Source organism: Octodon degus, unplaced genomic scaffold (assembly GCF_000260255.1).
Source record: "Octodon degus isolate 3935 unplaced genomic scaffold, OctDeg1.0 scaffold00322, whole genome shotgun sequence".
NCBI classification, from domain to species: Eukaryota; Metazoa; Chordata; class Mammalia; order Rodentia; family Octodontidae; genus Octodon; species Octodon degus.
Window position 1 is genome coordinate 870582 of NW_004524898.1, and position 21725 is coordinate 892306.

At 42.4% G+C, this 21725-nt stretch overlaps 2 protein-coding genes and 1 pseudogene across 2 annotated transcripts in view; 2 read left to right on the top strand and 1 right to left on the bottom strand.

Moving 5' to 3' along the window:
- Nucleotides 1-339, bottom strand: part of Znf329 (zinc finger protein 329) — an 11938-nt gene extending 11599 nt beyond the window's left edge. The window contains exon 1 of the mRNA XM_004647732.2: nt 288-339. The gene's annotated coding sequence lies outside the window, so the exon portion shown is untranslated. The remainder of the gene's footprint in view (nt 1-287) is intronic.
- Nucleotides 340-9024: 8685 nt separating this feature from the next.
- Nucleotides 9025-11029, top strand: LOC105741181 (annotated as a pseudogene).
- Nucleotides 11030-14755: 3726 nt separating this feature from the next.
- Znf274 (zinc finger protein 274) overlaps nt 14756-21725 on the top strand; it is a 28566-nt gene continuing 21596 nt past the window's right edge. The window contains exons 1-4 of the mRNA XM_023708008.1: nt 14756-14919; nt 15095-15167; nt 15965-16091; nt 16801-16896. Coding sequence (XP_023563776.1) covers nt 14816-14919; nt 15095-15167; nt 15965-16091; nt 16801-16896 — 400 coding nt within the window. The 5' untranslated portion in view covers nt 14756-14815. The remainder of the gene's footprint in view (nt 14920-15094; nt 15168-15964; nt 16092-16800; nt 16897-21725) is intronic.

A 21725-nucleotide genomic window follows, 5' to 3' on the forward strand; every position in this document is an offset into this window, starting at 1 on the left:
GCGCAGAACCTCGGGCGCCGTCTCCCGGAGCCCCCTCACTGGCCGGGCCTGAGGGCGCGGGGTCCGACCCGCGCGTCGGGGCTTCCACACCCGCGAACACCGCTAGCGGCTCGCGCCCGCGTCAGGGGCCAGCCCGCCCAGGCCGGCGGAGACGCCCGCGGCCGCGTGAAGGTCGTCTGCAGACGCGCGGCCCACTGCCACACCGAAACCCGGCGGCTGCCCCTCCCACGCCGCCCCCTGGGGAGAAAGGGAGGCGACGACGGGGAGAGGAGCGCGGAGGGACTCACCGCGGACGACCAGCGGCCGCCATGCTCGCAGTCACTGCGCAAGTGCGAGCCCCGGTCCCCGGATGTGCGTCCTCGGCCGCCCCCTGCCGGGGTAGGAAGAGGGGCGCAGCAGGGCTTCTCTCCTTGCGCTTCCTTTTGCTGGCTGCCCTCTCTATTGGTGAGGACGCCCGTGCATCCTGCAGACACTGGTCTGCCGCGTGTCCTGAGGCCGGCCCTCGCTGTGCTGCTCAGGCTCCGTGTCCTCCTTCCCCTACAGCTCCTGCACCGCACCTACAGCTCCCTCCAGGCATGCTAAACCGTGCTGTCTGTGCATGTTGTGCAGCTTTAATTTTATTTACTGCACAACTTGCCAGAATGTTTTTACATCATAATTGGCTTTATTTTGAGAAAACTACATTAAAATTCAGCTTGGCACATAAGTAATTTGGAAATGAAGCAAGCTACATGTTATATGTTCTCAACATAGAAACCAGACCAGAATCCAATTATTAAAATTTATGAGCCTTTTATTACCGGGCCCAGGACCATTTGACCATACTCACGCGGGAGAGGACAAATGGCGAGGAGCCTTGGAAGTATAGAGGGTTTTTTATTTCATTTTATTTTTTATTTTTTCTGTATTTTGGGAAAGGGTCTACAGGATGTTCAGGGTCGCACTACTAGATCGGACTGTAGTGATCTGCCTGTTTACAGCCTCCCAAAATCACAGGCCACGTCACTACACCCAGTCTCAATTGCTGTCTCAGCACGCCCCAGGAGTGGGGCTGGCATGGCCAGCGGGGAACTATTTGGCCGGCCCAAAAGGCTTTAGAACTAGAAACCACATCCTGTTTGGCAAACAAATTGGTCATCTAACACGGACAGAACAGCACCTTTAGGGACAGCGTGACCATTGCTCAACATACATTCCTTTTGGGAGCATTGTTTAGTTTGGTCTTGCCTACCACAGCAATGCTTTTCAGTTGGTTAGCAACACCTTAGCTTAAAGGAAATGTTCATTAAGTGAAAAGGGAGGGTCAGCCAGATAGCTCAGAAGATTAAAGTGTCTGCTTAGGCAGACACAGGGCCCTGGGTTTGATCCCTGGCTTGCCATGCTAGCCCCACCCCGGGGCACACTGAGAAGGTGATTGAGACTGGTCATGGTGGCATGCTCCTGTAATCCCAGCGCTTGGGGGGCTGAAAACAGGAAGATCACAATGAGCCTGATCTGTGTAGGGAAACCCTGTAGACCCAGTACTAAATATGTTTTTAAAGCAAGAAGAAAGAAAAGGGGGAAATAGCATGGGAATACACGTATATAATTAGATTAATTAAGAAAGCTCTATTTACATTTAAAAAAAACATTTTTTTAAATAACTGCCAGATGGATCTTCTGCTGCAGACTGTCACTAGACAAAAGAAACACTGGAGAAGTGATTTGGGTGCCAACTTGACCAAACCTAGAAAATGAACAAAAGCAAGTATTATGAGAGAAAAATCATACCAATTTCTTTCTTGCTATGGTGGTTTTGCTGTCACTTCTGGTAACTGTTAAAGGTAATTTTAGTTATTGGGCTGGGATGTTACTATACCCATATAAGTGAATGAAAGTTCCTGGCTACCTGGCTCCTATCCTGCCCGGGAACCAGCAGCACCAGCAGAAAAGGAAACTAAAATTCCATTCAACAAGATTGGAGTTTAACCTCACTATCTGTCTGAATATCAAACATTTTAGGCATAACATGGAACAGGTATTTTCCACCAATTATTCATATGTTAAACTTTAAGTCGCTACAGAATATGGAGGAAAAATTTTTTAAAATGAAAAATATTTAAAGAATATGAATAAACAATTACATATTTTTACACAGAAATTAATGCCTAAGATGTTTCACATTCAGACAGATAGGTTAAACCCAACTGCATATATTGTAGGGTAATAATGAGCTTCTCTTCTGGAGGGTTAACAACCTAAGTTTGCAGAACAAAAATTAGAGAAATAGAAGGGCTGCAAGGACAGCCAACATTTTGACCCTAGCCTTTCAAGGTCAGTGAAGACTCAGGACATAGGAGAACCTATACTGTAACATCATGTAACTCAGTTGTGCCCCAAATCTTCTGATCAAGGAGATTATGGGGCCACAGAGCAACGTGATCGATGACGTAGAGTGTGTCTAAGGAGAGTCACATGGAGAGAAAACATTCTCTCAGGTTTTCACAGAGAGCAAACTGGTCAAGCAATGGCCATGACTCATCCACATGGCTGACACTGACAAAGGATGTGCAAACTGCTGTACAGGGTTACAGGATAAAATCCTGAGGGTACTTGAGTGACCTTATCAGATACAAAAGTTACATTACTTGTTATATAGGTCTTGCTTTATCTTCGTCTTAACCGTCCAGCAGAAAAGTATAAAAATGAGACATATAAAGTAAAGCCATATTAATAAACTGTGAAAGGCTCAAGTCAACAACTTCTGCAGATAACCCACTACTATTGTGGACTGCTGGACTGTTTTGAATTGCTTTGCTGAATTCATGCACCTATAATATTTAGATGCCAATGGAATACCCATCTCTGACAGGACTAAACAAAAAAAGGGGATACAAAGGAAGGACCATTTTGTATCTATATACAGAATAGTTAGGATAGATATACAGCTACTTTCACTTAATTCAATAAGATTTGTACTAATAGTGTTTGGACAGGATATCATGTCTGCATCTTGTACTATGGATAACCACTAAGAAGATAACAATGTACAATGTATTAATTATTGAAACTGTCCTATTAATCAGTTTTGAAACTGTCTCATTGCTATTTGTTTCTCAATAAAATAAAAGATTGGAGTAGAAGGCTGGCCTATTGGGAATGGAGCTCATTGTTTAAAAGCAAGCACATGAGTCTGGTTATCTATAGTAAATAATAACACTGGGGTTAAGGGAGGAAAAAAGGGACTTTTTCTTCTCCAAGGAAGAAATTTTAAAGGTGTACAGTTGCTAATGGAATGTTTCCACCACCAGATCTGCCACTCTGCCAGAATACCAGTGTACATCAGCATGGTAAGGTTATATATGGAGAAATCGATCCTCCTACAATTTACATCTAAATTTTAAAAGGAACAAAACACATTTTGCACAAGCGTGTGTTCACATTCCTTACCTGTTGCTTGTAGGACCCAGTTATTGGAATCCTCTAACTACATCATTACATGTCACAATTGTTCTTTATATACGTGTCTAAATTCTTCTATTGGCCTTAATTTTTTTAGGGATAGCATTTATATTCTCAAGGCAAGGACTGGAATTTGGCTTTCTGTACAACTATAATGCCCGTGGCAAGACTTCTTCCATGCTCCTGCCCCAACATTTGCTGGACGCACTAAAGAAGACAACAAAAAGAAAGATTGAAGGGAGCTGCTGGCACCCTGAGCAGCCAGAAGCCAGAGTATGAGCCCCCAGCGCGGACTCCGGCACGAGTTCAGGAGCTGCAGCGGCAGTGGCAGGGGCTCCGGAGGAAGAGAAAGAAAAAGAAAAGCCAGTCCTTTCTGCAGCTGATGGTTTAATTGCCTTTTGATGCTAATGTTTCTGGAAGAACTTTGAATGCCCAGGGACTTTCAAACCCTGCTGCTCATAATCTTCAGTCCTCTTCTGATCACTTTAGAACTAGGATTGCCAGAGATCCGGATGCAGTGCAGCACGTGTACCCAGGAGTACATGAATCTATCTGATACCACTCCAGAGTAGGGCTCCATTCTAGTGCAAAACATTGACAACGTGAAGACTGACTTTCTAATTAAAATCATTGCTAACCAGGGCAAGGTATGGCTTTCAAACCTCTATTGAAATAGCATATTTTTAAATGTCTCTTGAAAACACCATGTACCTGCATTGATTTTGAGATAGTTTCTGTTGCCATTGAGAATAAATGAAAATACATCAGGAAAAAAAGAATGATTGAACTTGTGATAGCCATAATTTTAGGAATAACAGCAGTCACAGCCACAGCTGGTACAGCTGGAGTAGCATTGAGCCAAGGGGTACAAACTGTTCACTTTGTGCAGTAGGAGCACAATGACTCAGAATAGTTATGGACTTCACGACATGTAGATTCAGAGTTAAATATTAAGATACATGATTTAGAACAAGCTAGGAGATCAAATTGTTAATCTACAATGTCAACTTCGTTTAAACTGTGGAGGGGGCTGGGGAGATGGCTCAGTGGAATAAGTACTTCTCTGGGAAGTGCAGGGGCCTGAATTCAATCCCTAGTTCCACCCAAAAAAAAATGTGATTGCAATACCTCTTCATTCTGTGTAACCCCAATTCCATGAAATCAAACTCATTTCCCATGGGAAAATGTAAAAAGGCATTTATTGTATCATGTAAAGCAAAGATTGCTTATTGGGATAAGACTTTTTCTCAAATTCAAACTGTCTTTAACAAAAAACTTGTGCTATGTAAGGATGACTAATACTCCTAGATCCTGTCTCTTCACCAACATATTGACAATACTTTTGCAAAACAATTGTCAGAATTGTCTGATACTGATCTGTTACAAGGCATCTCTAATGGCACTGAAAACCTTAATCCTTTCCATGTTATTCCATGGTTTAGTAGGAGTGTAGTAATGCTTTGCCTATGTTGTCTCTGTACTGTTGTATATCCTACTTAACTGGACAAGGACAAGTTCTGGCAACTATGGATCAACAATCTGCAGTCCTCACATTGATGCTTCAAAAAAAATTTCAGCATAAAAAAGCAGGGAAATATAGATATGAGATAAAAGCCTAATGTCCCAAGAGAGCAAGGAATAAACGGAGCCCAAAGAGAACTGCTGTCTCTTGTAAATTCTGGCAAGCTGGGACTCAAGGCTGCAGATAACAGCTTCTCTGGCTGGTGCCATTTATTGTTTCATCCCTTGCTTTGGATGTTAATAGCTAGCACTGTATAAACTTAGTGTTAGATAAATGCCTGATGTCAATAGAGTAGTTTGTGTTCACCAAAGTAGTAATGCACATTCCTTAGCCTGCCTTTAGCCCTCAATAAATGTGAGACGCTTCTGTGGCTCTTGGCTCACTTCTAGAGAGAGACTAATCTCAGTGAGACCTCTGAAGCTATATTCATTGGGTCTTCTCATTGTTTCTTTCTGCACCGACTCATAACATACAACACTCTACCCCTAAAAATAAAATAGAAAGTAGGGCATGAAAAGAGGGAGATCCTTTCAAACTCTTTGGTCAACGAAGGTTGTTGTTTTTTCTTTTGTTTTTTTCTTGCTAGCAGTAGGATTCTGGATTTTTTTCTGACTTTAGTTATTGAATGTTTTACCTGTTCTTGTATAAATTGGAAAAAGCATTAGAACAAAGAAGAGTGGAAAACACTACAACTCCTCTTTTCTTGAGACAAGGTCTTACTAAGTCATTAAGTTGCCTAGGCTGGCTTCAAACTTGCCATCCTCCTACCTCAGTCTTCCATTCTGTATACACCCTTAATGTGCCATAGAAACACCATGTGATGAGCTGGGCATGGTGGTGTATGCCAGAACTCTAATCTCAGTACTCAGGAAACTTGAGACAGGAGGATCACTGCATCTTTGAGGCCAGCCTGGGCTACAAAGTGAGTTCAACGACCAGCCTGAACTGTATAGCAAAAACACTATCTCAAAAGTAAACACCACGATATGATGGGCCTCGGGTTTACATCTCATAATGTCTTATAAAAATGATTGCTATAATCAAGTCTCAAAGTGATAGAATTAGTTATGTGCTGCCATAACATGCCTACACCTACATGAAATATTACCATTATGATCATATTACCATTATAATCAGATTTAATAATGATCTATATTTAATATACCATCCTATGTGCTATTTTCAACACTGTTTGTTTTTAATATTCTGATCACAGAATTGTTTTAGTCGGTGGGAGAAATGGGCTATAAATGGCTGTGTTGTGAACAATGCCAGAAACAATACAAAATTTTAGGTAAAATTCCAATCACAGGAAGCAGATCATTGTTGCCCCTTGGCCTTGGGTGAGGAGTCAGCTACAAAGAGGCATGAGGAGCTCGTAGAGCAATGGAAATGTTCTCTCTTGATTGTATAAGTAGTTGTATAATTGTACAAATTAATCAAGACACACAGAACTATATATTTAAAGGGAGTGCAAATGAACTTATTTTTCAATACTGGAGATTGAACTCATGGTTTTCCCACTAAGCTACATTTCCAACCCATTTATTTTTTGAGACAAGGTCTCACTAAATTGATAAATTGCCTGGGTTGACTTTGAACCTTCAACCCTCCTGTTAAGAGTGCTGGGATTAGAGGTGTGTGTCACCAGGTCCTGCTCACTTAGCCTCTTAGGACTTGTAAAAAGCTCAATGTGAAAAAAAAATGTTTCAAATTAAATCCATATGGTTAATTTGAAAAACTTAAACCTAGGTTAATGTAAGATATGTAGAGGATCCCATTTAAATGTAAGGAATGTAGAAAAGCATACACAAATATCCTACCATCTTTGAATCACATTGCTGATCAGCCCCACAGACATTCTTAGGAAGAGAACTGCCTTCAGGATGTACACATTTAGATATCAGAGAAGTCATACTGGAGAAAGATCCCAGACATGGAGTATGCGTACAGATTATTTGAACTATGAGTAACCCACTCAGGAGATAGTCATTTTTGTATATTGAGTGTGAGCATCTTCTCTGAGACAGATTACTTCAGCATGTTTCAGAACTCACACAGGAGGAGAATTCTATAAATATAATCTTTCACATTTTGCTCCTGTTACCATTATGGATGCATTCCAGAGAACACATCAATGGATGCAGTCACTGTAGGTAGGCTGCAGACAGCTCAGCCCTGACGATGCACCATCAGAGAACTCATACTAGGTATGCTTTGTGTCTATCGAGTGGGGAGGGGCCTCAGATGTTCTCACATATCCAATGTAAGAGGGTTCAAACACCCTGCAGAACCCCAGGAATCTATGTTGGCCAGCTCTCAGTTGTTGCTTTTGTCTTATTTTACACAGGGAAATTCATAGATTGGAGAAACTCACTGAACATAATCAACATGCAAAAACTATTGGTTGATACTTTTATCGGACATCAAACAGCCATAAAAGAGGCAAAAGCTACAAGTTACTCATGCTCAAGAAACAAATATCCATATGTACTGAGGCCATGTGCACAAAACTTTCTGCAGTCACAGGGAGCAGCTGTGAACTAATGTACTCTGTATGTGCATTTGATTTGCCATAAAAACACCATGTGACAGTTCAGATCTCATCCCACAGAAATAGCTGCCATAGATAATCAAATATAAATGTTACCAATGCAGACAGCAGGTCCATCACTGTACAGGTCTATCAATCAGAGAACCACCAATCTTGAAGACTTATGCAGAAATTCTGTATTTTTGAATCATAGGGACCAATATATACGTAACCTTATAATATTCAGAGGGCTGAAATGTTATGCCATCCACATTTCCCTTTTACACTCCATGTTGTCACTTATAACAAATAAGAGCTTTATGTTAACTTACCAATATCTTGTCAGTGGAATTCTATTTATTTAAATAGAAGTATAATACAGAATTGTGTGCACACCACTATGCCCAGTCTTTTTTTTTTTTTTTTTTTTTTTTTCAGAACCAGGGATCTTTTTTTTTTTTTCTTTTCTTTTTTTGTGCAGGGTCTCACTACACAGCTCAGACTCATACTGATCCTCCTGATTTCTGTCTCCCTAGTGCTGAGATTACAGGCATGCACCCAGACTCCATCTGGCTCAGTGTGCCCAAGGAGGGGCTGGGGCCAGCAGGGCATGCCATGCCAAGGATCCAACCCCCTGGCCTCTGTGCAAGAGCTTAGTCCACTGAGATATATTGCCGGCCCTCAAAATTCTTTTTTAAAAGGAAGGTGTAAACAAGATTGGTTTTCTCTTTTGAATTCTGGATGTTATAAAACAAGGAAATAATTTATTTTCCATTTGCAATCTATTAAAAAATAAAATAATAAAATAAAATAACCAACCATGGAAAAAAGACAAGGAGTCCAGAAACAGATTCTAATTTTAGAATTTTATAATCTGTAACAAAATCATTTATTTAGAGGAAGGAGAGAATAAGCATTTACAGACTTGTTCAGAAAAATCCCCCCAACATAACACTAGTAACAACAGAGGCATGAGCTATGTCCTCACGTTTAGAGAAGCTTTAGTCATAAGAAAAACTGGATAGGTAGCTCAGCGGACTAAAGCGCCTGCTTAGGCAGACTACAGCAGGGATTCAGTCCCCATTGTGCTATGCTGGGCCCCACCCCCAGAACAAGCTAAAATGGTGATTAAGACTGGGTGTGGTGGTGCACACCTGTAATCCCAGCACTTGGGAGACTGAAAACAGGAGAACCACTATGAGTCCAATCTACATAGTGAGACCGTGTACACCCTGCAGACCCTGTCCTGAATACGGGAGAGGGGGGAAGAAAAAACTTGACACATTCCCAGAGGTCCCTTGACAGCCAGGCATGGTGGGACATTCCTGAAATCCTAGCACTTGGGAGGATGAGGTAGGACTGCCATGAGTTCAAGGCCAGCCTGAACTAAATTGTGCAGTATGATCTTGTCTTTAAAAAAAAAAAAGTCCCTTGATAGTAAAATAAATGGACAAAATGTGGGACACCCACACAATGGAATGCTCACACAGTTAAAAAAAAAAAAAAAAAAAAAAAAAAAGAAAACTACTGTTACATGCAGCAGCTTGGAAGAAACTAAATGGTAATGAGTGAAAATAGCTAGACATGAAACAAAAAACTAGTTGCTTACCCCTGTGATATTACCCAGTAAACATATGGGATTTTAGAGATGGAAGTTGTGATGGATATGTTAAGCATATAAGAACATAAAAATCCACTGAGCTGGACATGTTAACAGAAGTCTGTAATGCGAGCACTTTGGAAGGCCTTAGAATTCAGTAGCTTATTAAAACCATCTCAAAATAAAAAATAAAAAGAGCTGGAAATATAGCAAAGTTTCAGGTCCCATCTCTAGTACCAATAAATAAATTTGGTGGGGATGTAGCACAGTAGCACAGTACCCATGTTTGACCCTCAATGAGAAAATGGAGAGAAAAATTTCAAAACAAATTTATTCTCATCATTCTGGAGGTGGGAAGTATGAAATCAGTGTCACTAAACAAACTCAGCAGGGTTGCACTCCCTGAGAGGTTCCAAAAGATAATTCATTTCCTGCCTCCTCCAGCTTCTGGTGGTTGCTATCATTCTTTAGTGTATGATGGCATAACTCCCAACTTTGCCTTGCTGGTCACAGCACTTTCTCCTTTTGTGCATGTGGATAACACTTTCTTCTCTGCCTCTAATAAAAACATGTAATTATACGCATAATCAAGGGCAATCTTATCTTGAGGCTTAAGTATTGCTGGGAATACCTGATCTAACAAGGTAACAATCACAGGATCCAGGGATCAGGACCTGGCCTCTTCGTGAGTTTTTTCATCCTGCCACAGTCCTAAACTTTAGTTAAAACTGTGGGCTCCATTCCCAGCTTAAATTCACTCCTTAAACCCAGTCAGCAAGGAAAGAATAGTTGCACCAACTGGGACAGTCCAGAGCTCTTGCATGACCCTGGATTAGTCACTGAGGCAATCACAAACAGAATGTGGCCATGTGTCTCCAATCCAGTGAAGACTACCCTCTGGAGCTGGGACTGAGAGGCAATAGCTCCAGTAGGGAGCTTAGAGTGTTCAAAGGGAAAGAGAAGTGGGGATGCCTCATACCTGAACTAAAGACCTCATTCTGAGATTGTAGCCCTTCTTTCCTGAACACAAGGGGGAGCTCATACTCTACCCTCACACTCCCTGGTGCCAGTATTTCTTTCCAGAATTCACTGGAACTCCTATCACACTCCCCATGTCCAACTTTCTCCCTAGATATTGACTCTTCATTCCAGATCTCTGTTAGCAAATCAAAATGCCTATTTGAGGGCAGCAGTTAGTGGAGGGACAAGGCAGACCGCAGCAGCTGCAGCAGCAAGAGACCTAAGTCACGTATAAAAGCCCAGCAAGGTGCACAATGGCTCCTAGAGACTAAGGAGGCCAGGGATATTAGAAATGGCTACTCCCCAGTCAGTCTTTATCTTTGCAATCTGCATTTTAATGATAACAGAATTCATTCTGACCTCAAAAAGCTACTGTAATATCTTGGGTGTGCCAAAAGCAGCATCTGAGGCCAAATCAAGAAACGCTTTCACAAATTGGCCATGAAGTACTACCCTGACAAAAATAAGAGCTCCAATACTGAAGCAAAGTCCCAAGAGAGTGCAGAAACATATGAAACAGATGCTAGTAGGCAAAAGAAATATGATATACTGGGACACAATGTTTCACTAATGGCAAAAGACAAAGGAGATAGTGGAAGTTCTTTTGAGCAAACTATCAATTTCAACTTTGATGATTAATTTAAAGACTTTCTTTTTTTTCATCAAAACCAAAACACTTGATCTAAGACACATTTTGAAAATTCCAGACACAGCAGGATGATTCTAGCAGAGGGAGGCATCATTTTCAGAAGTTTTCTTTTGGGGGTGAACTGTTTGATGACATGTTTGAAGATATGGAGAAAATGTCTTCTTTTAGTGGCTTTGACACCACCAATGAGCACACGATACAGACAGAAAACAAATTTCATGGATCTACTAGGACTGCAGGACTGTCAGTGAAGAGGACATATGATCACTATATAGTTTAGACAATACCTTCTTTTTCAGTTATTTCTGTTCTTATTAAACCCACCTGGTTGACTCTTCCTTAGCATCTTTGATTAAAAAGTTTTCTCCAAAATATTTAAGTGCACGATTTTACTCAGAAATTTAATATTAATACACACGCGCGCACACTATCCTAGACTTTCCAGAAGAAAAACATCCCTGCAGACACTTTAGTTTTTGTCCAGTAAGTAAATTCTGAACTTTTCACTTCCAGAGCTGTGAGATGTTTTTATTTAAAGTCAACTAATTTTGGTATGTTACAGTGCTAATTGAAGGAAACAGAGTCCATTGTTAACTTCAACAGCCAAAGGCTGCACACTTTCCTATGATACTGGGAACTAGGCCTTGAGGCCATAAAGACCTGAGCCTTAGGCAAACCAAGACAATATAATGAGCAGGGCAGAACCCAAATATCTACATTTGGCTGCAAGTCACAGCTGAGCAGAAGAACTAACTCTGGAGGTCCCTGCCTCTGGATTTCACATAATTTAAGACAAAAGTGGTGGTACATTTCATTACCTGTGACCAAAAAACATCTTACAGGATAAGCTTCCTTTGATACCCCACTAGTCATGCCAAATCACAAACCCAGCATCCAAGAGGCAGCTCTCACAAGTGACCAGGCCCCTCAGGCAGGCTGACCCTCACTAACCTGACTCAGAATCACTCGAGAGGTAAGTATCACAGAGCACAGACTCACTGTGTTCAGCAGGAATAGCCCAGGAACCTCAGCTGCAACCTCAGCGGCACAATCATGGGGTTGCAGGTGACAGATAATCCAGTCTCAAGAGTCTGGAATGAAATCAAGCTGCAAGAGGCAATAAGCAGTTTTGTTTTTGTTTTTTTTGTGGAACCAGGGATTGAACTCAGGCCCTTGTGCTTGCCAGGGAAGCACTTATTTCACTGAGCCATCTCCCCAGCCCAATAAGAGGTACTTTTGTTGTTGTTGTCTTTTTGTTTGTTTTTCTATGCTACTGGCCTTTAAAAAAAAAATTTTTTTTTTTTTAATTTTGAGCCACGGTCTCACTAAATCACCAAGTTGCCCAGGGTAGCTCAAACTTGCAATTCTCTTGCTTCTGCATCCTAGAATGCAACACCATACCTAGCTGAAACTCTTTTGAGCTAGTAATTTCTGGGGACATTTTGCAAGTTTGACTCCAACTTGTCCCTGTTAAAGCCAGAAGTTACTTCCCTCACATTTTGAGGAGGAAGTACAAAGCCATGTATAAGGCCTAAGCCTCTCAGAAGGCTCCACTGTAATTTAATTTGCTATTTTATTGGGTCTGGTGATAAATCTGTAAAAACTGACACTTTTAAACCCTGGCCTACTATCCTAGAACATAAACATTTTCACGTATATAAATTCACAGGGCCGGGGAGATGGCTCAGTGGAATCAGCACTTCCCTGGCAAGTGCAAGGGCCTGAGCTCAATCCCTGGTTCTGCAAAAATAAATAAATAAATAAATTCAAAATTATTTTCAAAGCCTATTTTTACATAAACTCTCTACATTTCACAACAGATCAATCTCATTTTTTATAATTCTACTATAAGTCTTTTCTCCAATATATTTCTTACAGCTATTGAGAGGAATTTGTACATACATATTTGAGTGTTGATTTATGTCAATTTGTCTCTCAGTCTGCCAGGTTTATTTTGATCTCAAAGTGATTTAAAAATTTTTTCTTTGGAACTGTGAAAGACAATGGGAGAGAAAGAGAGAAAAAGAAAAACGCAAGTATGCAGGGCCTTTGCACTGCGCTACAACCTACTGAACTTGCTAAATCCCTAAGGTACTTAGGATAAGTCTGAATTTGGGATCTTCCACCATGGTATATAAGCCTGTTTCATGAGCGTATCTGTAACTAGAAGAACACCTAAATATTTTAAAATTCACATTGGTGAGAGCAGCTTTTCTTCTTTGGTTTTAATGTACACAGCCATTCAGGGATGTTGAACAGAATATGAAAAAGACTGAAGAAAAACCTAAGTCAACTTTCATTAGAGGGAAAGGTAGACTTCCTAAGGCAAGAAGAAATGCTGAAGAGAACTGTGTTTAAGACCAGCAGTCAGTATGTATCCAGCTTGCTCTTTGATTTCTAATGACCAAAAGACAAGACATCCTCACACTGAGACCAGCAAGGGGGAAGTCAGAGCCCAGTTCTGAATGACATCAGTGGTCAGAAGTAGCACAAAGAATCACACACTTGCAGACTTTCCATTCTGTTAAGAAACTTGTTTATGTGGCTTTTCAGTTATCTGCAATCAGTCACACCTGGCAAATACAGAAGGCTATGAACTGCAGCATTCCACTATTTACTCTATGAATGTTCTACATTACACCTTCTAGTCTGTTTTACAGAAATTGGTTGTTCTCAGCCTCTGCTCACAATTCAAATCCTTTGCCTTTTCTCCTGTGCTAGGTCCAGTGTACATTTTGTTGGCCTTATCTTTGATGTTAGAAATAAACAGGTAAAAAAAAAAAAAAAAAAGAAAAGAAAAGAAATAAACAGGTAAAGAACATACAAATAGCAATAATAAGTAGGCCAAACAGTCCCTTTGGTAAAAAATAGCTATAACCCTAGGTTCCGGGTAAAATTTAGACAAAAATATAGCCCTTACTAACTGCAACAACAATCAAGGTAAAAAGATGTAGCCGAAGAGTGGTCACTTCCACTGTGGAAATAACAATTAACATCTCCTGGGACCAGCTTAGCAGACAGTGGGCAAATGAGCATGGGGAGACGCAGGGCTTTAAAACGCTGCAGAGGGACCAGGGAGATAGCTCAGTAGAATAAGTGCTTGCCTGGCAAGCAAAGGAAGGGCCTGCAAATCAATCCCCGGTTCCGCAAAAAAAAAAAAAAAAAACCTGCAGGAAATCCTAGGTCAGAGAAGGATGGGAGTCAGTGAACCCCGAGTGCCAAGCAAGAGAGCACTGGAGCACCCGGTGCATCGGAAGCCAAGACCACATGGGACAGGGGGCCTGAGAAGTGAACACAAAGTGATCTATGAGAAGACAAGCGGTCACTTGGCTGCTCCGGCTACAAGGTGAGGTCTTGGTGGATGGCCCCTACCGCGCATACTCGCTCACAGGACCTGGGGTACACTGGACCTTTCTCCCCAGATCTGGTGGGCCTCTGCAGGACAAACCTCCTGGGGACCGGGGAATAGTCTGCCCCACTCACATCCTTGACAGTCCCGCCGCTCCCAGTAACTAGCGGGACTCTAGGCCGGCCCTCCGCACACTCCGTTCTGCCAAGCCTCTCCCAGACCTACCCTCCGCCCGGGCGAACACCTGCTACCACCCACCGTGCCCCTAAACTCTGGCTGACTTCGGTCCCTGACGCCCTCACCTCAGCACACAGCCCACTCGCGACGGTGTCTAGCTCCGCCCCGTCCGGGAAATAGAGCCGACACTAGCTCCGCCCACACAATTCCCGCCCGCGCGGTCCCCGCCCCTGCCCGCGAGGTACGCCGCCAGATAGGCCCGCCTCCGCACTTCCGTCCTAACCATCTGACTTCAAGGCTCCAACTGGCCAGCGCCCTCCTCTGGGGCCCTCCCCTTTCCTGAACTCAGGTCTCCTAACGCAGTGGTCAACCTTGGGGTAAGGCACGATTCCGTTCCCGCCTCAGTCGCGGCCCACGGAAGTTGTGGGTCTTGGCAATAGGTACAAGTAACTTCCACCTGAGTAGTCGACGACCCCCGTCACTGCCTATCGCGGCTTCGCCGCCCTCCCAGACGGCACGCCAAGATGGCGGCTTATGGCGGGGCGCAGGGGCCTCTGGGAGTTGTAGTCCGGCTGCGCGCTGACGCACTTCGTCGCGGCTGTCTGGCGCCATTGTGCGGCACGCGCGGGTGAGTACGAGATGGGCCGCCTCTTTCGGGGTCCGCAGGTTGAGCGTAGCCTCAGGATGATGTGGGAGGCTCTGGGAGGCCGGGCGTGGGCGACCCGAACCTCGCGTTCTGCTGTTGGGGACCCACGGTGCCTTCCGCTTTGAACCTGCGCGCCGTCCCTGCCTTGGTTTCCCAGGATTCCGCTCTCCGCGAGGGTCGCTGAGGATCGGGACAGCATGGCCGTCAGGCTGCCGAAGCCGTGGTTCTCTGTGAGTAGCGGCGCTTGAGTTCTGAGCCCTCGCCCCCGAGGGCGGCAGCGGGTGGAATTGCCCCTCCACCACTGGAGGCCGGCGGGGGCCAGCCTGCGGGAGGAGCTGCTGTGCTATCCCGGGGTGGATGTACGAGGGCGGGCGAGAACTTGTCGTGCTCGTGCTTAGACTTCAGCCTCGACTTCGGAGTCAGCCGTGAAGTAATGTGAAGCCGCGCCAGGTGGGACATTCCTGTAACCCCACAGGGAGGCTGAGGCAGGAAGATAGCAGTAACGAACCAGCCCGGGCAATCTGGGGACTTAGGAGATCCGGTAGCAAAATTAAAAAACAAAAAAATTGTATTGCCTCTGTATGAAGGCCCTGTGTTCAATCCCCAGTACTGTGGGAAGGGAAAATGTGTTTAGTTCAATTGGGAGAAAAATTAAAAAAAAAAAAAAAAGAGGTGGAGGTGGATGGCTGGTATACCGAGTGAAAGAGGTGGAAGCAAGAGGGCTAGAGGTGGGGCATGAAAGCTTGAGTGTGGTGATTCAACTCAGGAAATTCCCTAGCAGGTAGGTATGTGCACACCAATCTTAAAAAGTCAGATCCCCAAATTAAGTGAACAGGTTTTCACAGACCGGAGGTCTCACTTGCCCTGGTTACTGTGACCTGAGTAGAGCGAGGCTTAGATTTCCTGAAGTTTGCGAAGATAGCGCAAGATGAAATAGACAAAATGCTTTCAAGTCATCCAACCTCACCTCTTTCTGTCACCACTGAAGAGGTTCTGCCCTAGCTGAACAGGATCCTGTGGGTTTTAGGAACTGGTGGACTTTGAAGATATAACACTGGCTTTTACCCCGGAGGAGTGGGGACTGCTGGACCTCAAACAGAAGTCCCTGTACAGGGAAGTGATGCTGGAGAACTACAAGAACCTGGTCTCAGTGGGTAAGGCTGGCCTCTATGCCAGAGATTGGTGCTTTGCCACACCAAAATTGCTGTAGAGGTGGCTGCTTGGGCTCAGGCTTTAGGTGTGTCTGAATGGAAGGATTGAAGGCTTTTCCTTGTACCTGAAGGAAAAAGGTGGTTTCTCAGTATGACTTCTTAAGCTTCGCTGAATCTATCCTTCCAAGCTCTTGAATGCTAGGGTTGGCTTATTAGGGATGTTTTCAGCTGTAAAAGTGGATGTTTTTGTTTTGTAATGGTTCTAGAGGGTGAGGTCTCCGTGTCCCATAGCTCACATGTATATTGTGTTCATCAAAGTTCCTGATCCCTTTTGCCTCTGTGATTCTTGTGAACCATTCTGTTACCTGGTTAGTTATTGCACCGCTATTGTTCCAAGCTCTGTGTCTGTATTCAAGGTGTAAACAAGGGAAAGGGACATCCTGGCCAGTTCTTTCAAAGCTATTACTTTTAGCTAAAAAGAAGAAACTTTCCAGACTGTCACACTTAACACTCCCCCAGCCACCTCTGTTCTTCTGAAAAGAATCTAGGAAATCTGACAAAAGGGATGGTTGTGGTCTATGTGACTATTGTAGGACCAAAGTCTTCTCATGCCCTAGTAATGGAGAAGCCAGAGACAGTGTGTGTTGCACCAGACAGCATTACTTTTCTGAACACAGACTTCCCCAAGTACTATCTCTTTTCCCTTGAGCAGAACATCAGCTTTCCAAGCCAGATGTGGTATCTCAGTTAGAGGAGGCAGAAGACTTCTGGCCGGTGGAGAGAGAGATTCTTCAACACACAATTCCAGGTGAGAACCAGGCACATGGAAGTTCTGCAGGGCATGGAACAACTGGTTAAGCAGAGATTGGTGTCTTAGAAGAAGCAAGAGTATGAAAACCAGGTGAGATGCTGTGAGGAGACTCAAGCTCTAACTTTTCCTGTGACTTTAGCAATGTCCAGCTTGGTTGAAAGTGAACCTGTTGCTAGTGGCAGATAGCTAACATTTTTGACCATGGAGTCCTCTACTTTTCCTTCTTATCATCCACTGTTTTTTCTGTGTATTGTTTATAATTCGTAGTATATTCTTTGGCCAAGTTATTGGGTTTTTCTTTTGTTTTTGTTTTTTTTGAAGGACTACACATTTGATTTCTCTTGTTTTCATGGATATTCAAATAATTGTAAAGAACTACCCTGTATACATTTTTCTGCATGTACAAGCTGAGCTTTTTGTAGGTTGTATTTCTAGAAATCGATTCATAGGATTAACAAATGTAAAAGTTAAAAATCTGGTAGCAGTAAATTGCTATCTAAAATCCTTCATAATATAGGTCATTACTGAGATGTATTAGCGGGCCTCATCACTAGCGGTTTGTAATGTTCTTTTTAAGATTTGTGTATCTTATAGGCAAAGGAAAATGTAATTCAGTTCACATTTTTTCATGACCAAAAAAATGACTTACTATTTTGGGCTCATATATTTAACCTCCCCTCTATTATTTTTCTTTCTTGTGTAGTACTGGGTATTGAAACCAGGGCTTTACACATTCTAAGCAATTATTTTACATCCCTACCTCTTTTTAAATTTCTTTTAAATTTTGAGACAAGATCTTGCTAAGTAGTCTAGGCTGGACTGAAGCTTGCAATCCTTCTGTCTCAGCTCCCTGTATAGCTGGGATTACAGACATGCACCATCATGCCCAGCTATTTTACCATTTTTATCTTATGGGGGGGGGGGTCCTATGTATTTTAAATGTTAGTAGTGAGATAGATAGATATAGATACAGATATATAGCATTTTTGAGTGTTTGGTTTTTGTGGAGAGAGGATCATACTTTGTATTCTAGGCTAGCCTGAAACTGATGGCAGTCCTCCTGCCTCAGCTTCCTGAGTGCTGGGATTACAGGTGTGTGCCATCATGCCCAGCTCTATGGAAGATTTTGTTTTTGTTTTTCAGACAGGGTTTTTCTAAATTCTCTAGCCCAGGCTCAAACCTGAGCTTCATACCTCAACCTTCCAGAGTGCTGATATGCTGATATTGTAGGTGTGTGCCATCCTTTATGCAGAAATTTTATAACTTAAGTTTTTCTTCTGGGTTTCTTATTGTGAGGCAAATTGTCCACCTACTTCCATGTATTGACGCATTTTTCTTTTTTCATTTTAGGGAAGGGTCTACCAGGTATTCAGGGTTTCACTACTAGATCAGACTTGTAGTGATCCACCTGTTTACAGCCTCCCAAGAGCTGGGATTACAGGCACGTGCCACCACGCCCAGTCTCAAGTGCTGTCTCAGCGCTCCCCAGGCAGAGCCGGTACAGCAGTCCCAGGGATTGATCCCCAGCCCGTTCCTGCTTGCAGGCACTTTAGTCCACTGAGCTATTTGGCTAGCCCTTCATTTAGTTTTTGTTTTTTGTTTTTTTTGTTTTTTTTTTTTTGTGGAACCGGGAATTGAACTCAGGCCCTTGCGCTTGCCAGGGAAGCGCTTATTCCACTGAGCTATCTCCCCAGCCCCCTTCATTTAGTTTTAATTTGAGATTTTCTTTAATATAAAGCATGGGGCACAAGTTCTTTCAACATCATTATCTGACTCAGTTCTTGTTTATTGAAAATAATGTCTTGCATGGATTAAATTCCTGTGACCATAGTGCACAGGTCTCTTCTAGATTCCTTTGAGCTTGTCTCTCAGGAAACCACATTTGTGTACTAATTAGAGCTTCATAATGAGCTTGGATAAGTTTGTTCCCCTGGTAGTGTTAAAAAAAAAAAAAAAAAAAACCTTAGCTGTCATTAACCGTCTAGTTCTTCAGGCGAACCCTTATGTTATTACCTTATCTGGGCTAATTGAGAAAATTCTGTTAAGAGTATATCAGACTTATGATTGAACTGTATTATCAGATCTATTAGTTGATTCTGGGTTTTGCACAGTTGCTCCAAATGAACTTGTCATACTGCTGAATTCTTTTATTTTTTTGTAACTGTTGTATTTCTCATTAGATGTCCTGATAGAAAGTTATTTTACCAATGTGTATAAAAGGAGAGGCAGTTATATCTATTTGAACAGTTTTATAGTGAAATTGGTTAAATCACTAGTGGTGTTTCAAAACATGCTGATAGTTGTAAATAATGGGTATCTAGTCTGATATAAATCAGAAAGTTGTGACTTTTGAAGAATGTGATTTGAAAATGGTTTTGTTGCAGATCAGTTTTTATCTCAATAATTAAGGAAGATCATCTAGCTTTCTCTAATGAGCAAAAACAACTAACATGCCTAGTTTACCTTCTAAACTAGGCAGAGTATGTCAAGGGATTTTTACTTTGAATTGTTCTGATGGTATAGTAGACATAGAACTGTCTTACTAGGTGCTGCTAGAGTCCCTTGATTTTAAGAATTTCTGTTGCAATATTCAGAGATTAGGAATGTACTATAGTTTCTTTTTGTGCTTGCTATCTTCATCAAGTGTGTGGGCTACAAAGCACTGGCTGATTCTTTACTCTGGGTTTTTTATAATTCTCATTGGAACCCCCTGCTTCTGGTATGTTTAGCTATGAAATCTCCATTTGATCCTCAGTGTTAATTTACCACCAGATGGAGTAACTGGAGTCTCTGAATATTTGCTCCTTTTTGGATCATATTTGTACTTTCTCTACATTTTAACTTAATGATTCACAAGTTTTCTGGAAGGGCCTGCTTTTTTTTATTTTATTATTTTTTTTATTAGGGCCTGCTTTTTTGAGACGAGATCTCCCTATGTAGTTCATGCTGACCTTGAACTCACTATATATAGCAGACTGGCCTTGAACGCAAGTGATGCTCCTGTGTCAGCCTCCTGAATGCTAGGATTACAGGCTTGTGCCACCATGCCCATCTTTTCTATTTAAAACTTTTTGTAGGCACATCCCCAAATCGTGCCAGACTTCCAATAGTGCAAGCCCTTCTAAATCTGGTTTCTGTCCCCTGGTTTCTTCTCTTGCTCCCACCCACCTCTCCCTTCCTCCCTGGAGCTCAAGTCCCATGTCTTGGCCATGCATTTTAATGATCTCTAGAGTTCCTTGTGTCTGGCTACTGGGGAAGGATGCACTGTGGACATCTTTAGTTCTCCACATCTGAAGAGAGCTGTCTTCTCAGATGGAAAGAGAGAATGTAGTGTCCCAGGATATAATTCAAGTGAGGAGAAGCTCAGGATGGTTTCTTGAGACTGGGTCTGAGATAATGCGGACCTGAATCATCTCTGCTCTGTTAGAGGGTCCTTTGCAAGTTAGCTTCCTTTTCCTTCCTTATACTTCACAAATATGAGGGCTTCTGCCTTTTTCTGCAACATTGTAAACAGTTGATAAAACAAAGACCAAACATAATCCCTGCAGCCATAGGTCTCATGGTCTAGTAAATGATGGCCTACAGACAGGTTCCTCAAGTATAAAGGCAAAGTGTGGCACACACCAAGAAAAGAGAAAATGTGGATTGGAGCAGCAAGGAGAAATTGTTCAAGGGGGGGTATATTCTCACAGTGCAGATTTGATGTTTAGCTGATTTCTTCAGGCAAAGAAAGTCTAAACGTTAAAAACTGTTTGTGAAGACAGTGCTAGACATGGAGACACCACTTGGAGTGACCATGAAATGGGAAAGAGCTAGATACTTTTCAGTGAACAAAATGGTCCAATGAGTTCAGGGCAGGTAACTGGAACATGAAGACATGCAGGTTATGTTTGGAGAATCCCCCAGCCTCATGAGCTGTAAGGGGAGTTTGATTTCAATTACTAAACAACATAGTGACATGGCTTTTCATCTGAGGGATTGTGAAGCCCTGGCAGTTTGTGAAGAAAGCAACTTTGGAAAGGCAAAGACAGGCAAACAGGAGAATGGTTTGTCGTCTAAGGGAGAAGTGGTTGAGAGGATAGTAGCAGGTTGTGGAGCACCAGAGTTAGATTGATTCACAGGGAAATCAGCGAAGCTAAGTAAGTCTTGGCTTAGAGGAACAGAAGAAAACTGATGAGAATTCCTCATTGACAAGCTAAAACATTTCAGAATTTCTTGTGAACTGTGTAATCTTTAAACTTAAAAGTGCATTCCTTTTGTATATGTTCATGTTTTGTTTGTAAATATGAGGGAGAAAAAATTATTCCTAATTTTTCTCATTAGCCAAATTATATGGAAAAGTCTGGCAAAAGCATATAATACTTTTAAGTGCAGAAATACATGTTTGTTTTTTATGTAGAAATAATTTTTAGCCAAAAGTGCTAATTGTGCACCTTGATTTAAGTGTTTGTCTCAGCCTATGTCATTACTGGTTCTTTCCATGAAACATGCCTGAGGGAGTTGTAGAGACAAGCAAAGTGGTGTACAAGAGTTTTAGAAGGGCATATTTTACCATTGTATGAGACGTCTGCCCTTGCTTTCCCTCTCATTATTGCACAGAACAGGACTTGAATGCAAAGATAAGCCTTTTGAAGAACTTAGCTTTGGCTGCCTCTTGAGCTTCCCATCATGGTGAAGATGGTAGCAGGGACTCTGTAGGAGCAGGAGAATGGATAAATGCTAAGACAAATGGTATTATCAGGAAAGCATTGCATTGGTCAAGATAATATGACAGTACTCAAATTGAAAGAGTAGTCATCTTCTGTCATTTGATGTTCCTTCAGAGA